Source organism: Sphaeramia orbicularis, chromosome 18, assembly GCF_902148855.1.
Source record: "Sphaeramia orbicularis chromosome 18, fSphaOr1.1, whole genome shotgun sequence".
Lineage (NCBI taxonomy): Eukaryota > Metazoa > Chordata > Actinopteri > Kurtiformes > Apogonidae > Sphaeramia > Sphaeramia orbicularis.
In genome coordinates, this window is record NC_043974.1 from 33,802,265 (window position 1) to 33,823,698 (window position 21,434).

At 36.2% G+C, this 21,434-nt stretch overlaps 1 protein-coding gene across 1 annotated transcript in view; it reads left to right on the forward strand.

Moving 5' to 3' along the window:
* The window catches only part of dvl2 (dishevelled segment polarity protein 2), a 42,710-nt gene extending 26,670 nt beyond the window's left edge, over positions 1-16,040 (forward strand). Inside the window, 9 exon segments of the mRNA XM_030162002.1 lie at positions 871-940; positions 2,178-2,317; positions 2,850-2,926; positions 3,009-3,076; positions 4,600-4,734; positions 6,071-6,202; positions 7,775-7,951; positions 10,270-10,494; positions 12,088-16,040. Coding sequence (XP_030017862.1) covers positions 871-940; positions 2,178-2,317; positions 2,850-2,926; positions 3,009-3,076; positions 4,600-4,734; positions 6,071-6,202; positions 7,775-7,951; positions 10,270-10,494; positions 12,088-12,653 — 1,590 coding nt within the window. The 3' untranslated portion in view covers positions 12,654-16,040.
* Positions 16,041-21,434: the final 5,394 nt, after the last annotated feature.

Genomic DNA, 21,434 nt, shown 5'->3' on the forward strand with positions numbered 1-21,434 from the left:
AGACACATTCTCTTTATTCCTATTCACACACATCAGTAATGATTACATGCTGAATCCCAGGTGCACTCTATCAAGAATAAAACACATTGGCATAATCATTTCATGAGAAGAGGGAAAACATTTAGTTCCATCTTCATGGACAACAGTGTATATACTACATGGACAGGCATGATGATCTTACCTGGACTCAGACCAGCTCACAGGAGACAATGAAGTGGTTCCAAATGATGAATAAGAAAAGAAAAGATCGGTGAACAGTTTATTGACCTAATAATTGGGCCACAACAGTTAAAACCAGGGCTCAATCTGACTGAATCTAATCAGCGATCAGTAATTCCAGCGGTCAAGCACAAATTTAACCCCCATAAGCAGCCGTGTATATTTAACTGACATTTAACTCACAAAATATACTAATAGGTAATGGTTTACTTCTTGCACAGTGATGCCAGAACACTTTCATGCACCTCTGGTTTAACTCCGTGGTGACTCTGATGAACATTTAATCTGGATGAAATGGCTGTGGTTGGAAAACTGCGCCACTTACACATCCTTCTGTATTCCAGAAACTTACCCACATTACACCCAACAATGTAAAACCTGGGCTCAAAAACTGAAGTCACAACATAATCCCACAGATGAAAGTCATGCAACCAAGCACATGGATGTATTAAGAGATTATGTTATGTGGAACGTACAAAATCTAATGTCACGATGGAACCATGACTGTTGAAATCACTGACAAATTATCCTGAATTTATGAATGTATTCAGCACATTTCCAACATCAACTGTTGTTTTTTCTTTTCATAATGTCATACCTGCTATTGTAGTCGCTGTTGTCAAGTCTTTGTGTAAATCTTGTGTTTTTTAGGCATCGTCCTTCAGCAGCGTGACCGACTCAACAATGTCCTTGAACATTATCACCGTCACTCTCAACATGGGTCTGTAAATTCTGAACAATAAGGCATTAATAACAGGGCTGCACCTAATAACTGTTTCAATGGACATTTCAAGAAACAAAAACAATGGCTCATATTTATTACAACAATAGAATACAATTTCTTTCCTTTTTTTCCAATTTGGTGCACAACATTTATTATTATTATTATTATTATTATTATTATTATTATTATTATTATTATTATTATTATTATTATTATTATTGTTATTATTAACCTTTGTCTTGAATGTTCAATGTATGTGTTGTTGTAATGCCAAGGCAATCACCTAGACTGCAAAACAAATCTTGACCTTGACCTTTATTTGACCAGGAAAAATCCCATTGAGGTTACAGACCTTTCTAACACGGGAGTCCTGGCCAAGACAGGCAGCAGCAAATACAAAACTGTTAAAACACAAATGACACAAATGCGCGTAATCTGCGCAGCACCATAGTCAAAATCTTTTTTTATATAGTTTGTTTTTAACTTTTTAATCCCATAAACTACAAGTGGTGCCAGACACAACAAACCCCGCCCCTTGTACGTATTGCATCTTATTTTGGCATCGATCCAGCTGATGTCATCATGTATATCCGTGTGCTGATGTCACTGTATCAATTGCCTCTATATAAGGTAAATGAGGTAAATGGAAACAAAATTGATGTTTTTATAGACATCTGAAATCTTGCCCATTATAAGGGAGAAAAAAAAAGATGTAAAAAAAATTCATGAAAAATTTGAACTTTGACCTACTGTTCCCAAAATTTAATCAGATCTGTTCTGGGTCACTGGTAATCTATAAGCCCAATTTGGTATGAATTCAACCAATAGTTTTGCTGCTAGAGTGTTAACAAACAAACCGAACCAAAAACAATACCCCTTCCCTCCCCTTTGGGGGACGAGATAAAAAATACTGTCAGTGCAGAACAGTTTGCTAAACAAATATTCAATTCAATATTCAGCAAATATTGCAGGAGCAATAAAATAAACATTTTTCCTTAAACAAAAGTGCATGATGTCACTAAGGACTTGTCAACTACATAATTAGTCATTAACTGATTTTGCTGTTGACTGTTTGTCAACTAGTCGTTGCAGCCCTAATTAATAAACACTTAATATTTAAGCTAATATAACCCTTTGTGCAATCATGTCTTCATTGTTCAGTTGCCTAAAATCAAGTTTCACACTGTTCACTGTTTAATAACTATGTTATAATTATAATTATTTAATAATACAGAGAAATACAACTTCCTGGGCATCAGCATCGTGGGCCAGAGCAATGAAAGAGGGGACGGTGGCATCTACATCGGCTCCATCATGAAGGGCGGTGCCGTGGCTGCAGACGGACGCATTGAGCCTGGAGACATGCTGCTGCAGGTGAGGATGTGGGCGGGGCTGTAGTTATTGTATGTATATAGATATACCAGGAATTCCATCCTAGATTTTTACCCATTTCTTGAAGAGTATTTACCTGATGCTTTTCAAATTCGACACATGTTCTTTACCACTAGGAGAGGTGCACTGCACAGTTTGATGGCTGAATTTTCATTTTAAAAATGTGGTGGTGTTTTTTTTTTGCAAATGTTTGAAAATTTCAACTCAGATAATTTGTTCAAGCGATTTTTCTGATGTTATTCACCAGATTCTTTTCAAATTTGACACACGTGTTCTATTCATTTCTTGAAATTTTTGTTTACATTTTTTTTTCTTTTTACAAATTTTTGAAAACCTTGAAAGTTAAGACTCAAAATGAATCCCTGGGTCAGCAGGGTATCAGTGAACAGGAGAGGCAGGGGTATTAGTAAAGTCCCCTTCCTTTTTACTTCTGTTTGTTACTTCCAGACCCATGTTTATACGACTGTTTTCTTGTGTTGTCGTGTAATCGTTCTCTGCTCTAATGTCTCCTCAGGTCAACGACATAAACTTCGAGAATATGAGTAACGACGATGCAGTCCGAGTGCTGAGGGAGATCGTACATAAACCAGGGTGAGTCATTGTTCACGTTTAGTATCACACAGTGGTTTTAAAGGTTTGTCTGACCTGATGATTAAAACTGTGTGTTTTCCAGGCCCATTATCCTCACAGTGGCCAAGTGCTGGGATCCTTCTCCTCAGGGTTACTTTACTCTGCCACGCAGTAAGTTTGTGTCCCTTCATTACATCAGACACAGACTATGTTTTTGTCACTTACCCTTGTTCTGAAGAAAACAATTCTTTTAAAATTTTAGAATTGTTGCATGATTATTTCCTTATGACTGCTCCACACACTCCCCTATTTGGGTGTAGGCGAAATGGACGGATCACAATCTGCCATAAAACCCAGATGGAGAAGCATATTCTGAATGTGTTGGTGTTTTGAGAGTGTAGGAGCTCCAGTCCATTAGGTGATCCACCTCTAATATACCACAAATAAATGCTAGATAATGAGAAGTCAGAGTGAAGCATCAACATGTCCAGTGCTGCACTTGTAAAGTTAAAGCAGCGCTGTGATCAGTTTTTTTTTTTTTTTTTTAACTTATTTACACATTACTTAATCTGGGTTTTCTGGCTTCAGCTGTAAGTCCAATTTGATACTAAATTTGTTCCAAGATCCTGTCAAAAAACACATGAACTTCATCGCTTATAGAAGTAAGATGCACCAGTTACAGTCCTGTGTAGAAGTCGCCTGTTATTTTAGCAAGATTACGACCACACATACATTATATAGACAAAAGTATTGGGACACGTTGAATTCATGCGTTTCTTTTTTAATGGGTCTGGGATGCAAAACAATAATGACAAATGTCATAAATAAATAATAATACAAGTAATGATAATGTTATAATATGCACAATATATGTATTATATATATATATATATATATATATATATATATATATATATATATATATATATTATTCTATTTCATGATAACAGAAATAAAGTGATAGTAGTTGAAATGATAAATAAGTAATATGAATATGTTCAGAATAATAATAATAAGACTCCAATTGCCAAGAAAAAAATGTGTCACACAAACCACATGAATTAACACTGTCTTATGTGATTAAGTACAAAGATGTTGCAGTAAGACTTGTTTTAACTTAATGATCATATTGATGCAGTCGCAGAAAAAATTATTAGACCATCAAAAGTCATCAAAAACAATAATTATGCAATTAAGTACTAACTCCTGTGTGTATCATGTGACTAAAACAGACAGAAAAGAAAACATGGAATGCCTAAAAGCACTGTTTTTGTCAGTACAATGCCATAGATATTGATGGAAGAACTGAAGTGATTTTGGTTATTATCAAGAAAACATGGAAAATGGATAGATATCAGCTCTGAAATTAAACTCTTACGAGCTATTTTTGTTGTTATCATTATATTTGTCCAAACAAATGTACCTTTAGTTGCACCACGCATTAAAATGAACAAGAAAATGAAGAAAACAAGGGTGGTCTAATAATTTTTTCTGGGACTGTAAGTGTGATTTCAGCCAGTTTGTGTAAATCAGACTAAACTCTCACCAATTCTAAATGGATTCCACACAAAGTCAGAATAAACTGGAGAGGCCTAATTCAGAACATCCAAATAAACTGCATCGTCGGTCAGATTCAGGATGTAAAGGTTTGAACAGCTGTGCAGATCCATGACCATGATCCTCCTCACGTACAGATGAACCGATCCGACCCATCGACCCGGCAGCGTGGGTCAGCCACTCGGTGGCCATGACCGGGGCCTACCCTCCATACCCAGGCAGCTCCTCCCTCAGCACCATCACCTCCTCCTCCTCCGTCACAGAGACTGAACGTAAGACTCATTTTCACCACTTTACTGCATTATTTCTACATTTTAAGGCAGGGGTGTCGAGGGCCACATTCACAATATGATCTGAAATTGGCCGGATCAGTAAAATAATAACAAAATAATCTATAAATAATGTCAACTCCAAACTTTCCTCTTTGCTTCAGAGAGAAGAAATTAAAATTACATTATGAAAATATTAACATCTACAAATTATCCTTTAAAAAAATGTGAATAACATGAACAAAGGGAAATTTATTCAGAAAAATAAGTGCAATTTAAGTCTCTCAGCTTGTCATTTGCGCATGTACTTTACAACTTATAGATCACAGTGGGTCTATAAATACAAAATCCACTTAGTAACAGACAGAATATTGTTAAAATTGCACCTATTCTTCTTAAGATGTTTCAGGTTGGTCATATTTGTTCAGGTTATTCATTTTTTATTTGAAAGTATAGTTTGTATATGTAAACATTTCAAGTAACTTCTTTCTTTTTTTTTTTTTTTAAACAAGGAGAAATACTTGAAGTTTCCAGTATTTATAGGCTATTATAATAATATTTTACTGATCTAACCCACATGAGATCGAACTAAAATAATTTTTAATATCTTAAGTGTCATTTTTGCACAAATTCATCCCATGGGCTGGATTGGACCTTTTGGCGGGCTAGTTCTGGCCCACGAGCCATATGTTTAACACTCATGTTGTGTGGGAGCCCCAGACTGTGAGACTCCTTGTCAGCTTTAATGTTTTATTATTTTTCTTGCTTTATATTTGTATTTTTTATAGATTTTAAGGGTTGAGAATCAGACTGAGCCCCATTTCATTGTTTTTAATCACATCGTTCTCTTCCTAATATAATCACCTTTTTTGCATGAATCCTCAAATACTCAATTTCTGATGAAGTTTTTTGTTTTCTGAAAAATGACTCGTTTTAAGAAGGTGACGATGTGTGTAGTTGAAGGTGAGACTCCCTCCCAGCTCTTTTGTTTGTTGTTATTCAGCCTTTTTCCTTCATAATTGTTCGATCCTCTGCTTCTTAAACCTGAGCTGGTCTTTTTGTCCGTCTGTGACGTCCGTTACTGCTCTTAACTCCAGTCTCTTTCCATCCAGCGACACTGGCACCGATATCGTCTTCCACATCTGTCTTTGTGCTTTTGTCTCCGCTGCTGCTGCTGTATGATGTGATAAATGATTTCTACTGCTTTTGATCCGTTCCACAAAGTCCCAGCCTCTTGTTCTTCTTTCATCTCCCTCATTCTTTTATTTATTCTGGCGCTTTTCCTCTCCAGCGTCCCTAATCTCCTCTTCCTCCTCTTCTTTCTTGTCTTTTTTTCTAGGTTTTGACGATTTTAATCTATCGCTCCACTCCGACATGGCCTCTGTCGCCAAGGCCATGGCCTCTCCAGAGTCGGGTCTGGAAGTCAGGGACCGCATGTGGCTAAAAATCACCATCCCCAACGCTTTTCTTGGTAAGACAAAATTGCAGTAACAAGGGAAAAAACGGGACATTAGGCTCATGAACTTTCCTCGCAGGGCTTTACAGGGCAGGCATTATGTTCTCGGAATTAAAACCGTGTGACTTGTGGGAGGGAAAAAAACCCCAAAGAACTTAAGCGAGTGCCTGTTCTGACTGAAAACATCTGTTAAATTGGAGTCACCTGTGACTGAATCACGAAGAGTAATTATGTAACTGACAAGTCAGAATAGAAAAGATTAGTTTGTTGTTGAGTTCTGAGTTTGGTTGTAAATGTGTGAACTTAGTCCTGTGTACATGCAGACACAGACATTAACCCTCTGGTAGCCCGCCCACAGAGGCCCCTCCTAAACAACAAATGTGCGTAATCTGCACAGCGCCATAGTCAAAATCTTTTTATTTTTTTATACAGTTTGTTTTTAACTTTTTAATCCCATAAATAACAAGAGATGCCAGGCACAACAAACCCCGCCCCTTTCATGTATTGTATCTTATTTTGGCATCAATCCAGCTGATGTCATCATGTCTGTGTGTGATGATGTCAGCGTATCAATTGCCTCTATATATGTGCCAAGTTTGAAGTAAATTGAAACAAAATTGATGTTTATAGATGTTTGAAATTTCGCCCATTATAGGTAAATGGGAGAAAACAGATTTTAAAAATTCATGAAAAATTTAAACTTTGACCTACTTTTCCCAAAACGTAATGAGATCTATTCTTTGTCACTCACAATCTATAAACCCAATTTAGTATGAATTCACCCAATAGTTTTGCTGCTAGAGTGTTAAAAAACCAAACCAAACCAAAAACAATACCCCTCGATGGGGTAAAAATACCAAATACTCAATAACTTTAAATTCCATGTTTGTAATGTAAACAAACCATATTTTTGATGCAAAAAACATTTTTTCCCCCCAATATCCTTCTGAGACCCAGTAAGTAAAAGTTTTTACATTAATTAATCACCTTGATTGGAAACAGCATCATGCAACAGTTTTCTCAGACACAATATTTATTTATTTATTTATGGAATGTCCTTTGCAGTGGACCTTTTTTTGTTTTTTTTTTTAAAGTAAAACTTTGACAGTCTTGTCCACTACAGAGGACAAGCATGCATTGCTTGGTCTCAGGAGGATATACAGCATAAAAACTGGATGACTTTTTTTTTTTTATTATTATTATTTTTGCAGCCTGGCATATGTCAAGAAGGGGAGGGTGCTGGTGTAGTAGTTTCCTATTGTTTACGATGTGCTGATTTTAGTGACTGGGTTTGAATTTTTATGATCATGTAAAAATGAACAACTTTTGAATTCTGACCTAATACAAATTGGGAAAAATAATATGACCTTTTATAACATGAAATGCAATGTGTGCATAATATACTCAGCTGTATAATGGAAGGTTTAATTATACTGTTGTTATTGTTACTGTTATTTCAATATAGATATTTATATATACTTGTATACGTTTTGTGGTTGTGGTTTCAGCCGGTGTTGTGTAATATGCTCACCTAGATACTGGAGGGTTAAAGCACATGTTTTTTTCATGCTCTGCTTTCGTTCCCAGGTTCAGACGTAGTGGAGTGGCTCTTCCACCACATCGAGGGATTCCAGGACCGCCGCGAAGCCAGGAAGTACGCCAGCAACCTGTTGAAGGCCGGCTTTATTCGACACACCGTCAACAAGATCACCTTCTCCGAACAATGCTACTATGTCTTTGGAGACCTGAGCGACTGTGAGAACTGTGAGTCGATGGAAACATTCACATCAAAGCCCCACTCGGATCAATCTGTTATGTCTAATCACATTTTGTACACAGGCTTCTGGAGTTTCCAAGGAATGTTTAGGAATGTCTTTTGTGTCCTGCCATCCTCTGTTAGAATCTCATAATGATGTAAAACAGTCGTCGCATGAACAGATTGTTGGTGTTTGAGAAACGACTGCGCTTTTATTTGAAGATGACGGACTCTAATAGACGTCTTTGGCTCTTTTTAGTTTTACTTTCTACTCAGATCCTGAATGTATGAAGAATGCAGTAGTCATGTCGTGCTTTACTGCATCCCAGTAGTACACAGTCATATACACCTTTAGCACCTTTACACCATACGGACAAAAGTATTGGGACATGTTGAAATCAGGTGTTTCTTTCCTAACAGGGGTCTGGGATATAAAATAATGACAAATATTATAATATAGTTTTATATTCTGACAAATATCATTGCATTGGTTAATTTTAGAAAATGAAATATTGATGTTTTTATCGTAAATCAGCATGAACAGGACAGCTTGCAGCTGTAGCCATGATGTATCCCAATATTTTTGTCCATGCAGTTTATAAACATCACCATTTCTTTCAAGTTTAATGGGAGATGTGAAGAAAGTAGATGGTTCATTGTGGTAGAAAATGATTGCTTGGAGTTAGAGCATGAAAAATATTTTAGAAATTTAGAGGCAGTAGGCAACATTTAAAGTCATAGTCATGGATAAATAAAACTAAATCAATGTTGAAAGAATTTAAGTAAAAACCATCTCTGAGGCATTTTGGAAGAAGAAATGACAATTTGAATAAAACTAATGCAATATGATATTCATCACAATCTAAAACTATATTATAACATTTGTCATTGTTTTGTATCCCAGACCCCTGTTAGAAAAGAAACACCTGAATTCAACATGTCCCAATACTTTTGTCCAGATAGTGCTTTTGCAGTGGCATTGTTTTTTAATCTTATACAGCTTCAACCCCAGATCATACACAACACTGCCCCCACAGGCTTTTACTATAGGCACCAGGCATGATGGGTAATGACCTCATGAAGTGAGATGAACGTCAGTCGTCTCTGGTTTTATCTGTTAGACCTTTACTGCAGATGTTAGTTAGTTTGTAATTTATTCATCCATTTAACAGAACATGATAAATACATACAGTTTGGATTTCTGTATTAAACATGGGTGAAAAGGCACAGGCTGAAGCAACAGCTTATGTATGCCTACCCTGTTTACAAGAAGGAAAGTTGCAGAAACAATACAAGATAACCAGATGGCACAGTTTTAAACAATAATATAAATTAAATGAATAATATAATCTAAGCAAAATCTTAGATTTATACTGATAATTGGAATAATTTATCCCAATATTTTATATTTATTGAATACCTTAGTTTTAAACTTCCTTTTAAATGTAGTGACTGATGTTATTGTTTTTAATTCTTTGTCAAGGTTATTCCATAATTTTGCTCCAATTACAGATATACATTTGCCTTTTGTGTTGGACTTTACCTTTGATTTATTGAATGTACAGTTTCCCCCTAAGGTTGTACTGGGACTCTCTCCTGTATGCAGGGTGTGAAGTCAGACTGTGGTTCATTTTCAGGTGGATTTTATTTGAACATAAATCTCTTCTTCCACTGAGCTGCAGTGTTTGTTTCAGGGTGAAGGTCCTAAAACCTGCAGCACTTTTAAATAAAATGGAAGTAGTCAGTGTTTAATGGAAAATTCAACCTTTTTATTCATCAAAGAAATGCTAGAAGTGAGTTATGGCCATTCTGTACACCTTCCTCAACCAGTTACTGCTTTATACAAGAAACAAAGACCACATATATGTACATGACACGCTTTTTAAAAGGCTTTACACTTGAATAAATCTGTCTTTCCTTCATATCCTTCTTACTGTTTTTGCCAGTATTCATATGAAATGGTTCTTAAACTGGATTCATTGTTGTTTAAGAACTTTACCAATAGGTGTTAAATGTATCCCCTGTTCTAAGACCTTCTCCCTGAGATTCGTTTCAGGGTTTGGACCTTTAACGTCATGTACTGCTTAAAGAAAATGCCAGTATTTGGTGTTTTTACAGTTATAAATTTGATTTTTCCATTAAAGAAATCATAGAAGTGGGTGATACTGTCAGTTTTAGTGCTTGGAAAGAAAACCACAAGGTCAGACTTGGGTTAAAACCTGCTCTACATATAACACCACTGATCACATGTTCGCTGTTGGAGGTGTTTGTATTGAATGTATGTTCAGATGTTTGACCCCTAACACTCACCTCCTGCCTCCTCCAGACATGGCCAACCTGTCCCTGAACGACAACGACGGCTCCAGCGGGGCCTCGGACCAGGACACCCTGGCCCCCCTGCCCCTCCCTGGAGCCTCCCCGTGGCCCATGATGCACACCTTCCCCTACCAGCCCTACCCCACACACCCCTACTCCAGCCAGCCCCCGCCCTACCACGAACTGACCAGCTACAGCTACGCCCCGGGCAGCACCGGCAGCCAGCACAGCGAAGGTAAGGAGGACCAGGACCAGACCCGGACCCCTGTCACAACCCAAACCTGGACCCAGACCCCAGACCAGATCCACACCGGACCCAGTCACAACCCAGACCCAAACCCCCACCACAAAGACACACCAAACCCCTGTGAGAACCAGCACCAGACCCCCATCACAACCAACACTTGACCCACACCCAGAACCCCATCACAACCAACACCCAACACAGACCAGTCCCATGTCAGAACCAACACCAGACTCAGACCTCCGTCACATCCCAGACCCCCACCACAAAGAAACACTAGACCCAGACCCCCATCACAAAGAAACACCAGATCCACACCCAGACCCCCACCACAAAAAAACATTAGACCCAGACCCACACCCCCATCACAACCAACACCAGATCCAGACCCCTGTACAGACCCAGACCCCCACCACAAAGAAGCACCAGACCCACAGCCCTGACCAGACCCAGACCCCTGAATGGACCCAAACCCAGACCCCCACCACAAAGAAACACCAGATCCAGACCCCTGTCACAACCCAGACCCCCTCATGTTTGAGGACGTTTTGATCTGAAGTATACTTCTGCTTTTTTTTATTAATTTCTGTTTATCTATTATATTCTTCTGTATATTCTCTATTATATCAGTTTATTATATCTGTCAGGGTTCACATGCACAGATTTAGGTCAGAAAAAGTATTGCATAATGTCAAAATAATCTCAAATGGGACTTTTCCCATGATGCCAAGCGTGGACAGATTGGAAATTCAGATACATGACTTGCTGCCCTCTGCTGGTGAAACACTGACACAGCTACAAAATATCCACCCAAAATACTAGAGAGAAATAATAGAACAAAGGTTACATATAAACATGTTTCTCTCTAACTATTTTTTTTTTTTAAAAAGAAACACATTTTCTGTTAAATATATTTTGTTTTTAATTTATATCAGTCAAAGATTCCATTGTTTTTAGGTTTTTGTTGATGCATTTTCATAAACCCTGAAGCTTTGTACACATGAAACGCTGAATTAAATAAAGATCAGAGGTTTTATAATGAAATGCCAAAAGTCTTAAACTGACCAGCTGTTAGGAATCAAACCACATACAACAAAAAAATAAATAATGATGCTGCATTTCTTCACAATATTACAAAGTGCTTTATATAAGAAAAAACCCCCAGATATGTGCAGGTTAAGCTGTTTGTAGCTTTAGGTGTAAAGACATCACATTTGCACGACTATTCATATCCTTCATGCTTTTTTGCAACTGTGGATATGAAATGAATTGAACTGAATGAAATAAATGAAGTAGAATAAAATAAAAACAGACTTAGAGTCACTTCCACATGTCCATGTCATTGGACAGATCACAGTGGATCCACAAATAAACAGTAACAGGCGTCTGGAACTGAAAAACACAGTGTTCGAGTCTTAACAACTTGTTTTGATTGTAGTTTTTGACATCCTTGACCGTCTCCTGTGTAATTTTTGGTCTTCATAAATTCCTCCCATGGGCCAAATTGGACCCTTTGGTGGCCCGGTTCTGGCCCACAGGCCGTATGTGTACCACCGCTGCTCTAACTGGTCTTTTCGTCCTCAGGGAGTCGGAGCAGTGGGTCGACCCGGAGCGAGGGCGAGCGGCGTCGCAGCAGTAAAGGCCCCGGCAGCACCATCGGTGGGGGAGAGAAATCCCCCTCTGGCGGCCCTGGAGAAGGGGGCGGGGCCGACTCACGCTCCGGCAGTGGTAGCGAATCGGAATACTCGACTCGCAGCAGCCTGCGGCGCGGCCACGGTTCGGCTGCCCCCAGTGAGCACAGCCACACCTCCCAGCGCTCACACCACCACCGCATGCCCCAGCCCCCCCACATGTCCCCCTACCCCCCGGGGATCCTGCCTTACAACCCCATGATGGTCATGATGGTCCCCCAGCACCCCCACCCCCATCCCGCCATGGCCACCGCCCACGCCCTCCCGCACACGCAGCAGCTGCCCACGGCGCCCATGCACCCAGCCCTACCCCCGCCCCCTTCCTCCACTCCGGGGGGGCCTCCCGGAGCTCCGCCCACCCGTGACCTGGGTTCCGTACCCCCAGAACTGACGGCCTCCCGCCAGTCCTTCCACCTGGCCATGGGAAACCCCAGCGAGTTTTTTGTGGACGTCATGTAGTGCCCGCGGCGACCGTGGACACCACCTCGGTTTGGACCGCGGCGGAGGCGGTTGGAGAACACAAGGGCCGATTGGGTTGAAGGCACTTGTTAAAAGATGTTAGAAATTTGGTGAGAACAGGGTTAAACATCGACTAAAGAATCAAAACACAATCACTGTGGGATAAGATCTGGACGATTGTGTCGACGAAATTTCTCTGGCATTCACTACAAAACACACAGTCACTTTTCCAGTGGTTTTTCTACCTTTAGTTTTAGACGAGAGCGGCAGAAAACTGTGGAGCTACGTCACCAAAACAAGCCAACGGACTGGAATTCACCATCAAATACAGGGCGGTTTGACAGTAAACGACTCACACCACACACTACAGTCAAACACTCCAGCACATCCTGCAAGTACAGAAATATATTCCGACTCAAACTGATAATGTCACAGTGACTTTTAGCTCAACGTCTCTACTGTTTGTGCTGATGAAGTGTGTAGTTCTGCCAGAATGCTTCCTCTTTTACCTTCATTTACAGACATTCTAATACAACCCACTTTTAATTTAAACGGTTTTATCTTATTACCGCTCAAAGCTGATAGGTAACAGTTGTACATTCATAGATGCTCAGGGATACTTGACTGGTCTGTAAACACAAGTAAACTGTTTTTTTAATTTGTTTTTAAACATAGAAGCCACTACAATATTGACATTTCTAAGCTGATTTAAATCAAATGTTTTTATTGGCTTTTTATTATCCGTGTGGAGGAATAACGTACAAAATTTTTAGACCTAAACATGACTCATTATGTCATCTCAGAATTTTTATAAAGAATTTTTGTCCATAAAAAAAAAAGAAAAACGCAGATTGACCCTATTCCTGTATATGTTCACGGGTCCTTAACTGTGTACTATTTTTATCCTGACTGAATTATTGCATCTTTTCCACATATATTTGTCAATTTAAAGATGCTTTTCCGAGCGAATAAAGTGTGAGTGAAAATCCCTAAATCTAAAGACTACACATCATCATAGACGAGCAATATCTGAAACTGCCTTTCCAAACTTAGCATCAGCTGTTTTTATTGTATGTATGATATGTGAATTCATGTTTCTAATTAAAACAGACAGCTATAAATGTTAATATCACCAAAGATGCAGGAAAAAAACATAAGAGGACAAAGATGAAAATGAAGCAAAATTATTCTGTCCTAAAAGACACAAATTACCTAAACAACATAAATGTCACAATATATAAATGACACAACAGGTAAATTAGAGAAAAGATGCAACAAAAATGCAAAAAAAAAAAAAGTAAAAGGTACAAGATAAAAATAACACAATGTGAAAATGATGTAAAAGATGCAACATGAAAGACAAAAAGTGTCTCCTGATTCATTTTCACTTCTTTAATACATTTTCATCTCAATCTAGACGTTTGAGGTCAAATGTTCTGAGATGGCGTCCATTTTGGTGTTGACGACGTCGATCACGTGTCTCACACAATTCATTCAGCTAATACGTAACTAGATGTTTCTTTACTGTCTTTACCACAAAATACTAGTTTCTTAATTGAAAAAAAAAAAAAAATTACCTTAGAATTGGCAAGTGTGTGTAAATGGAGATTTGATAGATATTTTTCTCACTTGTTATTGATTTATTTTATTCTTTTAGGTCCCAAACGTCGTATTTACACAGATTTATCATCAAACTTAATGAGCATCATGTAGATTTTACGAGCAGTGTCAACCTAAAACAGACCTAAATACACTGTGCTTCTCCTTTATAATGTCTGAAAATAAACTATAAAGGGGTGCAATACTTGGCAGAGCTTATGAATTGGTTCAGAGCGCCACCTGCTGTCAAGGAGGTCAAATGACTCAGAACATGTGAGGAAAGTATCAGCACAAATAATAGGATTGAACCAAAAACCACCTTTTATGGGTCTTTGTTTGCTTTATATTTTTGTACTTCTTATTTATTTCTGAACTGTCGCATTTGTTGGACTGGTACATTTCATTTTTCTCAAACCACACTGTGTTTCTTAGTGAATTATAGGATGTTTGATTAAGATATGGGTGTCAAACATACGGCTCGCTGGATGAAATTATGAAATGCAATAATTACACTTAAGATATTAATCATTTTAGTTCAATCTCAGTGGGTTAGATCAGTAAAATACTATTATAATACCCTATAATTACTGACAACTTCAAGTATTTGTCTTCGTTTTAGTGTAAAAAAAAAAAAAGTAAAATGACAGGGAAATGTTTACATATACAAAATATACTTTCACAAAAAAAGTGAATAACCTCGACAAGTATGAACAACCTGAAATGACTTTAAAAAAAAAGTGTGCAATTTTAACAATATTCTGTTTGTTACAAAATGTTTTTTGTATTTATAGATCAGCTGTGATCGGTATGTTATAAAATACATGCGCAAATGAGAAGCTGAGACTTAAATTATATTATTATGAACTTAAATCGCACTTATTTTTTTAAAAATAAATTTCAGTTTATCCGTGTTATTCACATTTTTTTAAAGGATAGTTTGTAGATGTAAACATTTTCATAATGTAATTTTACTTTTCTTCACTCTGCAACATAGAGAAAAGTTTGGAGTTGACATTATTTATATTTGATTGTGTTGTTATTGCACTGGCCCCGCCCACTTCAGATGTGGCCAATGAACTAAAATGAGTTGAATCCGTTTTAAATCTGCTCCGAAATCTCAGTACAACATGTTTTAAGTGCCTGTCAAAGCTGCTCAGCACACTGATGTTTTTTTTTTTAAATTTTTTATCAGAAGCGCAGACGAACGCCGACACTAATAGGATTGGATCCTGCCTACGATCGTCACGGCGGCAGACGTGTATATCGAGTGCCTTACACTTTTACATTTTAGACATTTTTACACTCCAGGTACATACGAAAACTCATCTTGTTTGACAATGAAACTCTGTGTATATATCTACTACTATTAAACCTACAGAACAGACTATAATGTGAAAACAGAATAGGTCCAAACATGTCAGGTGAACATGTGTGTGTGTCTAGTGATCCTTGTCTAGGTGGAAGTGTCCGATATCTGGGGTTTTGGTTTAATGGTACATGTAGGCGACCACATAAAGAGGCTGAACGCGGTACTTTCTGATTACGAACATTAAGTAACTGTGACCCAAACACCCCAGCTCCCCCCATGCTTATTTTTATGTTACTGACTCGCATTATTCACCCATTTTCATTTTTGTATGAGTGACTATATAAATCCTGTATAACCGAACTACTAAGGTGCTAAATGAAGAGTCAACGGTTCAGAAAGAATGACATTGACGGTGTCACATTGTTTGATTTCATATTGCCACCTTTGTTTGTGTATTTGAGAATAAATTTGATACAAACAAACTGTTCGGACCTCTTTTTTTAAAAAAACAAAACAGGGATTAATTTGTGAATAAATTAAAATAAATACATTCAAAGGAGTCGTTTTAGTCAGAAAAACGAGAAAAACAACTAAAGTTTTGACAAAAATAGTGAATTAAAGGTCCAATATTTACCTGTGAGAAAAAGTGGACTCATTATTAAGCAGTATGACACATTAGAATAGTCTTTATTTCCCAAAATTAGAATAAAAGTTTCGTTTCTGTTCATCTGTGATTCTGCTCAATTTATTATAACTCCACATTTTTTTTATATGGCTATTTTTTTCCCCCTCCTGCTGGAAATAAAGTCTGAATAAGAAATCAGATTGCACTTATGAATAATTATCATCAATGTAATGAAATTACAACAGTGCTAAATAAAAAATGAATAAAATCAAGGAAATGGTAGAAAGAAAAGATCAAACAAGAAAATATTCAACAAAATGAATGAAGATTTAAAAAATAAAAATGAATAGAAATTAGAATTATTAAATTAAGGATAAATCAACAAAATGTCAAACAGTAAAGTTGAGTAAAATAAAAAATCTAAACAAAATGATCAAAATAGAAGAAAGTATCTGGACTCATCATCGAAACAGTCCAATATTTATTCTCTCTATCAAACGGTAATGTTTTTCCAATTATGATACGTAAACATTTCTCCAACCACTGCTATTTGTCTATTGTATTTTGTTTTATTAGTGAATCTATGTTGTAGAAAATTATACTTTTGCATTTTATTATTTACAAGGATTTGTAGGATTAGTGGATCAACAGGTATTAAACATTATAGAACAGCTAATAATCAGTTTATTATTATTATTATTATTATTATTATTATTATTATTATTGGTACGTCGACCACAACGGGAACGCCCACCAACGTCACATCCGGTAAGAGCCGCGGGGAAAACAAACCGGTTTCCGCCATTAGCAATCATGCTAAAGAGTTACTGTGTGCCTTTTAGCACAGCAGATAAACAAAAAAAAAACACCTATTAAAGTTTTACATTTTACCAAATAGTAAAACGGAAACATAAAGGAGGACAAAATGGCTTCAAGCTATCAGAAAAGAGGACTTTGGCAGATTATGGACCCAACAACCAAACGTGTATGTCTGCAGTCAGCACTTCATTTAGGTAAGTCTAATGAAATGTGCACCATTTACAAACACACGTATCAGGAATATTAGTATTATTATATTAATATATTAGGCTACTCAGTAAAAAAGTTGTGCTAAAGTGCATATCCCCGCTCAGAATGTTTTCTCCTGGCCTCGGGAGCATAATTTAGGCTTTTTATCTAATAATTCTGTCTTTTTACCTCATAAATTCGAGATTTATCTAATAATTATTACCTTTTATCTCAAAATTATGACTTTCTTATCTCGTAATTATGACTTTTTAGCTCATGATTTCGACTTTTATCTTTTAATTATGAGTTTTTAGCTCATAATTTTGACTTTTATCTTTTAATTATGAGTTTTTAGCTCATAATTTCGACTTTTATCTTTTAATTATGAGTTTTTAGCTCATAATTTCGACTTTTATCTTTTAATTATGACTTTTTAGCTCATGATTTCGACTTTTATCTTTTAATTATGAGTTTTTAGCTCATAATTTCGACTTTTATCTTTTAATTATGAGTTTTTAGCTCATAATTTCGACTTTTATCTTTTAATTATGACTTTTTAGCTCATAATTTCGACTTTTATCTTTTAATTATGCGTTTTTCGCTCATAATTTTGAGTTTTATCTCTTAATTATGAGTTTTTAGCTCATAATTTCGACTTTTATCTCATAATTATGACTTTATCTCATAATTATGACTTTTTAGCTCATAATTTTGACATTTATCATAATTATGACTATTTACCTCATAATTTCGACTTTTATCTCATACCTATGACTTTATCTCATAATTATGACTTTTTAGCTAATAATTTTGACTTTTATCTCATAATTACGACTTTCTTATCTCATAATTAGGACTTTTTACCTCATGATTTCAACTTTTAATCCCATAATTATAACTTCCTGTCTCATATTTTGACTATTGTCTCATAATTATGACCCTTGTCTCATAATTATGACTTTTTATGTCATAATTATGGCTTTCTTATCTCATAATGACCTCATAATTTCCACTTTTATCTCCTAATTATGAAGTTGTATCATAATTTTGACTTTTTACCTCCTAATTATTACTTTTTTATATCTCGTAATTATGACTCTTGTCTCATAATTATAACTTTTTATGTCATAATTATGACTTACCATGGGATATTTTTTTCAGTGATAGCAGCCGACTTTTTATGTATGGAAGTCGTAATTGTAAGATAAAAAGTCAAAATTCTGCTCCCGCAGCCATTGGAAACATTTCTGAGCAGGGATACATATCTCCGCACAACACCTTTAATCAGTACTTCTACTTTTACCAGACTTTTGTACACAAGTACCTGTACTTTTACTCAGGAGTCCGATCAAGCAAAAGTGAATATCAACATGAAAAGTAAATTTGTACACATCATTTATCAAATGGGCTTTAGCTAAAGATCTGTATTTTATGGAACTTTTATCCTTTTTGAAATACGACTTGTAGAAAAAAAGTTACAATTGATTTTATCAATTGTACTTTTTACACCACAGCTGTAGCTCAAATTTGACGCAAAAAGTTATATCTAATTTTTTTTTTTAACATTTATTCAATCTGTTGATTATATAGATGATTGTTCAGTTTCAAGTATTTAATTTTCATTATTTTGTGAATATTATTGATATTTATGAGTATGAACATTTGTGAGTTGCTTAAAAGGCCCTGTCCATGTGTTACCACAAAAATACCACATTTTTAATTTTCAAGTTACTTATAATTCAGATATTTGAGTGAAACTTTCAGAAAGTAATGATCTTTTGATACATTTTGGGTGATGCACACAATGGTAAAGAGTTGTCCACCTGCATTCGGCGTGCTATACATGAAGGAAGGAATTAAAGCAGGTTGTAGAAATCCACTCAGTTTATGCCAAAATGAATATAAAGGTAACTTTCCAGCACCTGGAGGGTTCAAAGTCAAACTTTGTGAACTATTAGGGTCCAAGTACACAAATAAATGAACCGAAGACTAATAAAAGTGGGTTTAGCAAAATATGACCCCTTTAAACAAATCTAATACTTCATCCTGTTCACTCTTAAATGTCTGTCTGCTGCAAACATCCAGAAATATGGTCTTTCCTTTCATTCTGTCCTTTTCAAGGACATCACTTTGTGCCTTATTCCACCTTAATTTGTGTTTTGGCTAGAGCCGTCTTCCAAAATAACATGCTGGAAGACATTATGGCAGTGTTTTTCAACTGTGGGGTCGCCTGGAATTTCTAGTAATTGATAAAAAAAAAAAAGTGAAATTACTAATAAAAAATATATGGTGAGTTGAGAGAGACAATCCTAATCCATAAAAGACATGGCAAACTGTGAAGCTGAAACTGAAGCACTGTGGTTCTGTTTATCTGTCAAATGTTCGTTGTGGTCAGTTTCAGATGCTGCAGCTCTTTCATAATTCATAGTTTGAGTTATTGTTTGTTCAGTATTAATTGTCAGCCTTGTAAATCCAAGCTGGACTGACTGTACATATCCTGACCAAGGAAAATAAAATTCTCACTTTGTGCTGTAATCTACACCTGGCTTTTCTGCCTCCTTCCATAATAATAAATATTATATAGCCTAAATGTCATCTAAAATTAAGATTTATTTGCAACATAGTATAGCAAACTATTACATGATCAAAAACAAATTAATTTTAGCAAAACAAAGAGTCTCTGTTTTGAATGTCTGGTGTCTCCAGAAATTTGTGATGTTAAAATGGGGTCACAAACCAAAGAAGGTTGGAAACCACTGTACTATGGTGGTATTTTGTACTGTTGGTTACTTTCCAACAGCTCCAACTCTACCCGAAAAAGCAACTGCAACTTGCAAAAAGTGACTCTAAAAAAGGTACATATATCTTGTTTTATCCATTTGTTTTACTATTGACATTATTTCAGAAGATAAGAGTTAGACTGTATTGTCTTTATCAACACCAGTAGAGCTGCAACCGATTAATCGACTCAGAGTGATCCAAAAAAATCATTCAACCACAATTCTCCTGAACCAAAGCTTTGTTTCCTTCATTTCTCTGCTGTTAAACATTGGTTCCACTGTTGTGTTTCTCACTGACGCTTATTGTGACGCACAAAGAAGCTTCAATTCAGGAAAACTACAATAGAATATCTCCCTTCAATCAATTTGAGTCGATTAATCGAATCGGGACTTTTTGCATTGACTTTGCATTGGCCCAAAGATCAGATGATGATCGTTTGAAGCAAAATCACGATCCATGATCTGAGTCTTAGTTTTCTCAGTTCTTAAAAAATGTGGGTAAGTTCCAACCAAAATGCAAGTTTTCTTCTTGTTTTTTTTGGCCTTTGATGGATTTTGTTGTTGTGTTCGACTAGACTTTTATTTTTGCATCACCTTGTCGCATATACAGTTGCGGAAAAAATTCTTAAACCACCCTTGTTTTCTTCCATGTCTTGTTCATTTAATGCCTGGTACAACTAAAAGTACATTTGTTCGGACAAATATAATGATGACAACAAAAATAGCTCATAATGGTTTAATTTCAGAGCTGATATCGATCCATTTTCCATGTTTTTTTTTTTTTACAATAACCAAAATCACTTCAGTTCTTACATCGATATCTATGGCATTGTACTGACAAAAACAGTGCTTTTAGACATTCCATGTTTTCTTTTCTGTCTGTTTTAGTCACATGATACACACAGGAGTTAGGACTTGATTGCATAACTATTGTTTTTGATGACTTCTGATGGTCTAATAATTTTTCCCACAACTGTATTTTACTGAACAAGTCTTTTTCTTCAGTTTTGATATAATAACATTTGAATTTACTGCAGCTTGTAGCTTTTATGAACATCTACATGATCAGTAAAATGAAAAAGTACCTGATTTTCACTGAAATATTTAGAATCCATAATGATTTAATGTTAAAAAAAAGTGAATTCATTTGAAAATTAGCACAAAAACTGGGCCAGACTAATCAGAATATGTTGGTTGTGTGACAGAAGTTCAGAACATTGTCAGAAAAACAGTGGAATATTAATGTGCATGTAAACACTTTATAAATTTCACATGTGTAAAGTCAGTGGGAGAGAATTTTTATTTATTTATTTTTTGCTCAGAATGTCATGTTCAGACTTATTTCTCCATAAATTGAATAATATAGCAGATAGGGATGTAACGATTATCGGTATAACGATAAACCGCTGTAAAATTGCACAGTTAGTATTACTGTTTAAATTCTAATTATCATGATAACC